Below are 10,364 nucleotides of genomic sequence, written 5' to 3'. Positions count from 1 at the left end.
CGGTGTCACTGGGTCAGATTCTTTGAGGGGACGGAGCTGTGTTGCAAGTGTCATCTTTGATGCTACCACTAGGGGGAACCAAAGTCAAACAGAACCAGAGGTGCCATTATTTGCTGGATCAACATTTCCAGCTAACCTAGAGGTTTTAGAGGTTTAGAGGTTTTTCATATTATGCTCAGAAATTATTGTATTATTAGAGCAGGTTGTAGCTTAAAATACAGGGAATGGTTAACAACATTTAACTCGGCACAAAAGTAGATCAGCAATTTCACTTCTACAATATGCAACAAAAAAAGCAGTTTTTTCCTCATCAGCATTTTGGTCAGCGTGTCACATGCGAGTGTGAGCGGCTGTAGACCATGTGACCCGGTGGTGAACATGTTTTCCAGCAACAGGAACCGCGGGGCAAGTGGATTCTCTTCCTTCCAGTTGGATGTGGCTGCTGGTCTCAGCACTAAAGAGCCGTTTCTTCAGCCTCGCCCAGGCTTCTCCACACTGTTGGCAGCTGGTCTTTGCTGTGGAGGAGACCAACCGCATTCATGCATCACCCGGCAACCTGGCACTGCAGTGGGCCTGATGGCGGCGGCAGTTAACTGAGTTTTTTTTGAAAATCTGAAGGACTTCATTACCCACAAATCCTATACAAACAGGGTTGAAATGGAGAAAAGCCAGTAACTTGCTTGAGCTCCCTCTTTCCTGTGAAATGTTGGCACATTGTTCCGAACACTTCTTCCCTCCTGTTGACACATGGCGACTTCTAACCGCATGCTTTGCTCTGTTAGAAAAGTCCTTTTCTCCTCTGAGCTTTGCAACGTTTTGATATCGATTCTCCCTTGTGCCCTTTTGTTGTCTTATCTGCGTTCCTTCCTCGGCTTCCCTGCTTTGTCACTGTTTGTGACCGCGTCTGTCTTCTACTGTGAACTCTGTTTCCTAGAAGACGTCGAGCGTGAGCCCCGCTGGGCCAGGCTGCCGGTTCTAGGAGGTCCAGCTGGCAGACCTGCTGTTAGCGGTGCAGCAGGTAGAAGCAGACCTGTATGATTCCAACACAGTGGCAGTTTATAAAAATAATAATTGTGACTATTTCTCAAACAGTTGTGAGTCCCTGTACATGAACTCTAGATTGTATTTATATTCTATTTCACAAACTGAGACTACAATGTGGCCACTAGAGAGAAAAAAAACGTATTTTTTTTATCTTGTGGACTTACAATTCTGCAAAATACTGGCAATTCCATCATAATATAATACACTGTGAAGTAGATCAGATGAACCGTCGTTGAGATTTAAGGACATTCAGGGAGACGGACACTATATAGCTATTAAATGTTGAATATGGTTGAACTGTATTGGAGGATTGCAGCAGTGAAGAACTGTCTACCTTCATATTAACTCAATGACTCATCAGCTGGAACACTTCCTGTTAATTGGACATGTGGCGACAGCGCTGCGTGTTGCTGCAGTTATCAGTCCATGAATGCGTTTAGTTATGTTAGTTATTAAGTATGATGAACGGAGATCAATGCTCACTCTTTTATATTTGCTGCACCCGGAAGACGCCATCTTCACTGGAGTCGCTACACCTCAGCACGCTCCTGTCATTACCTGAAGTGAAGAGATGTTCATTTTAATGGCTCGGGGCCATGAATATATAAAGGCAGTGATTTCTCCTCCCGTAAAACATGACCAGTCAAGTGACTGACCTGCTGCATAGTTGTTGCAGCTGTGACAAGTCTTTGTCTTGTTTGCACATGCAGACTGACTCATGACTCACACTTCAGAGAAAGACCGCTGCTTTTAGCCATCGTCTTGGGAAAAGGTTAATATGAACTTTTGGGAAGTCACAAACGAAGTAGTTTAAATCATTAAATGCCTTCTGTTGAAATGATCAGAGTTGGACTAGAATGTAATGGAGACCTCGATGATGTCCTGCTGAGTAGTTTAAGCGTGAGGCTTGTCTGATTGAGGGTCTGTAATGTAAACCCACACAGCTATTCATGTCCATTACGCCATGATAACCAGTCACGGGCGTGGTCGTCCATTAAATTCCCATTAAACCCTTGTCTGTCAATCGCTAATTACAAAGGCATGTTGCAGTTTGCTGCACTGAAGTGTGGTCTGCTTTAGATTCTCCAGTGGGATTTGGAAAGTGCTCCATCTCCTCCTCCTCCAACCCCACCCTGACCAAAATTGCTGGTTCAAAGACTTCCTGACATCTGGCCGCAATAGTCATAGCTGTAGGGTGAAGGGAGGCGATGGACGGGTTGATATACAGGACAGTAGACAGGGGTCATAATGAGAGAGCTGCGTCTAATGAATACCTGTATAAACGTGTTGTTTGTTAGGAAACAGCTTGCATTGTGAGCTCAGTGCTGTTTGTTTGTCTGTCCGGTGAAAACAAAGACAGAGGCACTTAGTAAAAGGGTGAGACGTTCAGGGGCACACGGGGGGAGTGGAGACGGTGCTCTGACCAGATTACTCAACAGGGGCAGGCTGTGCATTCTGAGCAGATAACGGTCGGGAACACCGTTAGCACGGCACGGCACGGCACGACACGGGGTTTCCCGTCCGTTGGTCGTCGATATCCCGCTTTGTGTCCCATCAACGTGCGTGTGTCAAAGACAAACCGCAAGATAAAAGACAGCAGAAACGCAGGAGGATCTACGCTTCGGGGCAGTTTAGCGCTCTCTGTTGAACTGCCTCGAGCCAGGCAGTTAGTCAGAACGAGACCGGAAACGCAGATAATCTGCCTTCAAAATAAAAAGGTCGCGTTTTCTGTAACGTACAAATTTAAATTTGCTCCATTGGCCACAAGTGTATGAACATTAACTATACTGTAGCCTATACGCTACACAATATATATTGTATTACACTATACGGCTTCACTGTTATAGGTCTACTACAACATTCTAGTTCCATACAATATGACAGAAATGTAAACGTTTCAATAAATAGTTGAAAATACATAGAATAAAATAAGATGAGGTGTAATCACAATGAAGAAAATATATCAAGTAGAGCTCAGTTAACTGTTGTTCAGCTGGTTTTCACTTAATTCATTTTGTATTGACTGAAAATATGTATGATATCTTTATATTCAATTATCCCCAGCTGTGATACATTTTAATTCATTTAATAATGGTTTCAAAAAAAAGGTTTGGCCTCATTATTCAGAATAAAAATCCTCTTCAAATGTTTGTTGTAAAAATAAGAAAAATGTCAATGTCATTGTATTATTTCATTTAAATCATCTCAATGGTTTCTCAACCTATCCTGACTCCTTACATAGTTATTATATTTTATAGCAGAAATCATGCCAAAAGTGTCTGCATAAGGAACTTTATATTGGCTCTCAAATGCAATGCTGAAAAACGAAATTAAATAATATCTCTACCAGATAAAATCATAAATCTGGCTCATTTTTCAATTAATCTATTTCTTATAATGTTGTTGTATTTGGTATTGTGATGTTTTTCAAATAATTTGTTCCCAAAAATAGTTTGTCTCCTTTGTTGTGAGTTATCATCATATTTTATCTTATGATTATTATTATGTGTGTATTATTTCGTTTACTCTGTGCCCTAAACACACATTCTGCTTTGACATCATTTTAGGGAGTGGAGGAAATTAATTAGATTAAATGTCTTGAGGAAATGACGATGATATGGCAGTCACGTCCATGCAGCTTAAAGGTTACTGCAAAGTAGCAATATGACCTCTAAATTGTTATGTCACAACCTTTTATTTTGAAATCCGCGACCGGACAGCAGTATGAACGCGCGTGTGGCTTGACGCGGGTACCTGTCAAACGGTCTCCCGTTCTCCTCGGGTGTTTCGCAGAAATGCCGGTCGGCTTATAAAGACTCGCGGTGTCGGAGCTTTTACCCCAGACTACTGTTTAAACGGGACCGTGAACACCGGCGAACTTCGCGCTCCTCTTCGGTCCCTGCGGGGGGATTCCGTGCGTATCCGCAGCGTCCTGAATCTCAGCGGAATCTGGGAGCTGAATGAGTTGGACGTCGGACGGGGAGAGAAGCGGAACCACGGGAGGAATAGGAGCCCGACGCGGCGCTGAACCCCACGGAGCTTCATGGACGCGGCTCCGGGACATCGCTGCTGCTGCGCGGATGCGCCGACCGACGTCCTGTTCAACCTTGTAACGCAGTAATAAGTGACCCGCATATTTCATTTGCTGCCACAGAACTGTATAGCAAGGCATGTGCACGTGACTGAGTAAAGACCAATGCACTATGCAAAATAAGGGAACTAACTAAACGGCTTGAAAAGCATTGCATGCTGGATGTTTTGCACCTGGATGCTGTTTTACTCTCAGTGTACTTCTGTGGATTAGCCTGCAGCTCAGAGGGCCACAGGAGCCAGGATCAAAGGTCCACAGAGGAGCAGGACTAGACGGATATCTGCATGTGCCTTATCCACTCATGAGCAAGAGAGTGCATGGTGATCACTTCCTGTGCCACGATCAGCAATAGTCATCAGCCAGGCGATAAACACTGAATTGCTGGGCAGGAAAAAGTCCGATTCAAGTAGAGGTTTTTTGGTTGTAAACATAATGCTGCTGAACTGTGGTCATCCGTTGCCTCTTCTGAGGCACACGGACGTGCCGCCGCGAGTCAAAGAGAACTTCATCCTGACTGGCTACCGCTTCCCCAACTACAGCCTGAGGGATTGCCTACTGTCAGCATTCAGGCCCACCAACGAGACGGGCAACTTCTGGACACACTTCCTCCCTGTTTTTATTTTTTCGTACTATTTTGTGGAGGTGTTTGGTTGGGAAGGTGCGCCGCATGCCGACGCTCCGTTCTTCTACCCGTTGTGGAACTACTTTATCGGGGTGTTCTGTCTGTTGATGGCCAGCAGCTTAGCCCACCTGCTCAACTCCATGTCTCTGGTCGTGAGAGAAGTCTGCTTCTTTGTGGATTACGGCACAATCAGTTCCTACACGGTTGGCTCATCATTGGCATACTTCTACTACATCCACCCTCGGGCAGGGATAGTGGAGACAGGAGGCCACAACGCCTCCCATATGGACTTGAAACATGACCCCGCAGGGTCTCTTACATCGTCCTATGCAATCCCAGATTTCTGCGTGTTCTTCGAGACCTTCTACATCCCGTCCGCATGTGTTGTCGCAATCATTTGCGTGTTGTCTTGCTGCAACACTCGCCAGAGGTGGAGGCGTCATCGGTACATCATCCGAACCCTTGTTTTCCTCCTCCCTTTCCTCGTCTCCTCCACGCCGGTTTTCTACCGGCTCCTCACCAGATCGCCTTATTCCGCCACCTCCTCCTCCTTCGCCGCCTCAGCCTCCATGGCCAGCTTCTTCTACCGCCACTGCCTCTGGCTGCTGGTGTCAGCCGTCTTCAACATCAGCAAGATCCCCGAGCGGCTAGCCCCGGGCCGCTTCGACATCTGGGGGCACAGCCACCAGTGGTTCCACTGCTGCACGTTTTTGTCCATCCTCGACGAGCTCCAGATGATCAAGACTGAGGTGAGGGCCATCCTGCTCAGTCCGACTCTCCTGCTGCCCCCCGCCACCCTCGCCCCCCTGCCCGGGCCCACCACTACATCCACGTACGGGGTGATGATCCTCCTCCAGACCACCATCATCTCCATCATCGTGTGGTTCTCCTGGCATGCCAACCGCATCTACGGACCCCAGAGAGACCAGCTAGCAAAGGAATACCCCAAGAAACCCCTGAAATGCCACTGATCTTTTTTTTAATCATCCCACCTTTGAAGGAAGATTTGCACGTACATACAGAGCCATGCCACAAGTAAAACAATATTTCAAGTCCATCATATGTTCCAACCCTTTCAAGAGCGTTTATTCAAGCTTTCATGAGTGGAAATTGGGGACAAAGGAAGATGAAAGGATTATAATCTGAGCTCACCACAGGGGGGATGTCTGGTTGAGTGGAAATTGAAAGACCTTGCCAGCTCTTTCCCCCTGAGCTGCTTTAGCATGTTTCAACAGGATGTCTGAGCAGTGGTGATAAGAACTACCTCTCTAGGGACTCTACACTGGAGGAAAGGTGCTGGTACCCAGCAGAACATGTTCCACATCATATTTAATTAAGTATGGATCGCCGATTGGACCAAAAACCTCTGCATCCGCATTGATGTGTCAAATTTGTTTCTCCTAAGTTTACAGTAAATACCCAGTTAACGCGTCCATTTTTAACACCTTAAAGCATTTGGACCAGTAAGGCTTCCATGCGGTCGGCATCAACATAGTGACCCCTTAAGATGTTAAAAACGTGCAGGGTATTTTCTGTGCAACAAATTTGACATATTACTACATACACAGAACTAGATGTTTTGGTCTGACCCATGTTCCATAGAAATGTGGCGGAGTTTGCTGTCTGTTACAAGTAGTTCCTCTTGTTGCACTTCCCTTTCCTCTGACCTCGAAGCAGCATCTTTTAAAGTCTCGTAGTCGGACCTATTGTTTCACGTTGAATGACTCCCTTTTCTGGCCTGCGTTAACCTCGTCTTCCCTTCCTCTTGACGCTTGACACGCAATCTCATTTCCTCTCTTTCCACTTGCAGCAGGAAGTGCGGAGGCCTTGACGACGCAACAGAAATAGCTGCAAGCTCATATCAGTAGTGCATCAAGAGCACTTTCAGGGGCCCCGGTCGAACTCGCCCTTTCATTAAGAAGCCATGACGGATTTTTATCCTTAAAGGACGCGTATCCTCACCGTCCTGCTGACGTGTTCTGTTGGGTTTCTTAGATGTGAAGTGAATACACGTGCTGTATGTATGTAATACAACACACCGATGACTACTTCCCCATAGATTATGCTCACGCTGCTTTAAGTGCTGTAGTTCAGATGAGATTAGTAAATTGGATGCTTTCCAGCACCTGGGACACGCTCTGTACATGCCTGTCTTTCTGCAGGCAGCTCCGGTTTTAAAGGTCTGCTTTGTGAACACGATGAAATGAGGTCGATGACACCCGAGGCTGCTTTTTACGACACATGATGTACACAAGCTTCTCCGAGCTAAAGCCATGCGTTTGGAAATGTGATCGCTGACATAATGGCAATATTGTACTGTTGTACTCCATCATCAGGAACCTCCTGGATAGAATTGCACTTGACGGATAGATCAGGTTACTGGTTCAGTTTGTACCGTCCATGTGGTCTCTTTACATTCATGTCACGGAGCGAAGCATCCGTTTTTCTTTGTGCTGTACAAAACAGCTGGATATGAAATAGAAAATTAACATATATATATACGTTTTATTTTTTTCATGCAGTGGATGGATTTTTTTTTAGGAGAAGAATCTGGAAATATCTTTTAACAACATGAAATATTTTTAAGGACCTTCTGGGATTTCTTATTTGAGAAGAACGGATGCTTCGGTCTTTGAGAAGCACAAACTGGCTTCACCGTGTAAATGAAACGCCAACATTACCAGAGAAACTCTGTTCAACCTCGTTGTGTTTAGCCTTACTAGCAGGTATTTCTGGGCTGTATCGCCCCTTATTGAAATACTCTGCTTTGTTGTCTTTCTTGTTTTTGATAGAATTCTGCCACCCGACATGGTTTAGGGTGCTTTTAATGCTTGAAGCTTCGGACTCAGCCATGTTAGGGTTCAGTTGTTTTGAATCCAGTTTATTAAGAAATATAGAGGCAAAAACACGCTAATTTCTGTGTTCCCTCACGGGACCTTATTTTAGAAAAATTATGGGGTAAAAAAAAAATGTCCATCTCCCACCGTTGAGGACCACACATCTCTTCTGATATCGAGGTCCGTTGGAAGGGGTGGGACTTAACCTCTGTATTCTTTTTTTCTGTGTGACTGTGCCAGCTGTCTGTGTCCGTGTTTGTCATGTTTCATGTAGAGGTGAGAAACGACTCACTCGCATCTAGAGAAACAGTTAACGGATCCATTATCCGTGATGCTAACACTCGAATCAAAAGTAGTCTTAGTTTCAGGCCTTTTTCTAATGTCCCAGTCGCAAAGAAAATAGCTATATTGTCTTAACGCATACACGTGTCAATGATGGGCATTACTGGCTGAAAGGTTTTTGGTATTTTTAATTTCTGCTGGGTCACATTTAGTTACAGTTCTATTCTATTCTAGCAAACGGCCCTTTAATGTTTTAAGCAAAAATCAGTGTTGTTGTTTCAAGACCCCACCCGCTTAAATGTCCACAAACGAGATCCTGCTGTGTACCCGACCTGAGGAGGGAAGAGGAAATATATCAATAGAGAATTTTAAAAAGTAATTCCTTCGTTCTGAGTTAATTTGCATGCTGGAAATGGACGATCAGATTTTTAATGTTGTCCTGTCATGTCCTCAGTGATTTTGTCCTGGCGGGCAGTCTTTCTCAGAGGCTCATATTTAAACGTTGAACTCATGTCGTCTGACTCCAGAAAAGTTACGATAACCACTGTATTCGTTCTGCTCGTGTCTGCACATTTACTTGTGTTCCGATTGCGTTCTCTTGCACAAAAGCAAATGTTTGGCGATGAAAGCTATGTAGTTTATTATGTACGACACTGGAATGAATACCTGAGGGCCCTGTTGTCGGGTGGGTGTGATGATCATGCTCTGATGGTGCACTTTAAAGCTTCTCGAAAGCTCCTCAAAATGTTCCTTTAAAAGGGTCAACCCTGCAGTACTGTATTATTTCAGCACGGTTCAGGTTCAGCTCGTGCTTTCCAATGAACGGTTCATCAGGTATGCATCTGATGTTGAAGCGATGTTTCTACCTCAGTAGAGCACGCGAACCATCGTCGAGACGAATCTCATGCCCTCAAACTTCTAGAAACCAGACTTGAATCTTCAGTATGTGAATGTTACTTACACACTGCTGTATCTTAGCCAGCCGACTGACTGAGAAACGACACTAACACAATATTTTCACATTTAAATGATGAATTACTGGAGGATGATTATAGAATCTGTGTCTGTTAATGCTGAAAAATGACAACCATGGAAATGGAATAGGAGCAGAACGGACATTTTACTGTTTACTGTTTCCGGAGACGGATATCTGGCTTGTTAGCTAGCTAGCTTGTCCTGAGCAGCGGGGAGTGAGTTTTCTGTAACAAGTGTAGCATAAAAGAATGGCAGAATTAGCAAGCTGGCTAACTATCAAGCTGTCGGCTAGTTAGTTTGCTAGCCATTTTACTTATTCCTTGCTAATTCCTGATTCCACTCCTTCATGTTTCAGAGTGTTACAGAAAATGAGCCGAACAAAGTTGTCACGCATCTGATGATAGTAATGCTCTTTCCTACGGTGTGACGCTTGGATGAAGTATTAAGTTGTTCAATTTAACTTCGTAAAGTTACTATTCCACTGATAACTGTAACTGCAAAGTCCAGCCTCAGTAAACTGCGACTTGCTGTAAGTTTATACAGAAGTGACTTGCTACAATGGTCTCAATGGTAACGGTAGCCTAAACGTATAAATGGCCGCCGCTCTGACCATCCTGCTACATTGATTTAAAAAGGAATGTCCACTCTACTCCTATTTTATTTTTAACCATCCTACATTATGATAATTGATGTATGAAATAGCACTAACATGGATGATTTGAGTTTTATTGAATAAATTATGTGAAGAATTATTATCAGCGTGGCACATTTATTTATTTATTTATTTGAGTTTTATCATGGCTCCGTCCTTATCATTCCTGATCTGAGCCCACACGAACATAACCATACTGGATTGGCTTGAAGTTTGGTTCATTTTACTTGTACATCGCATTAGCATTTCAACAGATAAACTATGGTTGTCATGCTCTATTATGGCATGCTAACATGCTAAATGGTATACTTTATGTAACATGATTTTGGGTGTTAAGGAACCTGGGATAAGTTGTGTTCTACAATTAAAAGTAATACTGCTTTTTAGTGTGCTTTAATATATTTAAACAATACAATTAATGACTTTACAATTCAACTGGCATAAAAAAAACTATTTATCTTTCCCTCGTTGATTACCATAGATATGTTTTCCAAAATAAGATCCTATAGGGGTCCACCATAACGGGCGGGACTCTCAGTCTGTGTGCTAAAATGGTTTTCTAGTGTTTTAATGAGCTCAACCTCTCAGAGCCGCTGTGAACTTTTAAAGAGCTGAGCGTACTGCACTCTGTTGTTTAAAAATATTTGAATAATTCAAATGTTTGCAAATATGTCCATTTGAAAGTGCAGCCCTTCCCTCAGCTGTGCGTGTGCTGGACCTTGGCCGGGTCATGCGTGTGGGCAACACGTGCAGCTGCCTTTTAATGTCTAACTCCACTCCTCCCCCACACCGGCTTTTTCAATCCCTCCCTCCCTCCCTCCGTCTCTCTGTCTTTACTGTGACGCCCTGAACCACAAACAA

At 44.1% G+C, this 10,364-nt stretch overlaps 1 protein-coding gene across 1 annotated transcript; it reads left to right on the top strand.

Annotated features, from left to right (window-relative positions):
- Window positions 1-3,819: 3,819 nt before the first annotated feature.
- Window positions 3,820-10,308, top strand: paqr9 (progestin and adipoQ receptor family member 9). Its single transcript, XM_084003292.1, has one exon. It carries the CDS (start codon window positions 4,568-4,570, stop codon window positions 5,726-5,728), a length of 1,161 nt encoding a protein of 386 aa, XP_083859418.1. The 5' UTR covers window positions 3,820-4,567; the 3' UTR covers window positions 5,729-10,308.
- Window positions 10,309-10,364: the final 56 nt, after the last annotated feature.

This window comes from Eutrigla gurnardus (assembly GCF_963514095.1).
Source record: "Eutrigla gurnardus genome assembly, chromosome: 23".
Taxonomy (NCBI): Eukaryota; Metazoa; Chordata; class Actinopteri; order Perciformes; family Triglidae; genus Eutrigla; species Eutrigla gurnardus.
This window is presented reverse-complemented; position numbering and strand designations above follow the sequence as displayed.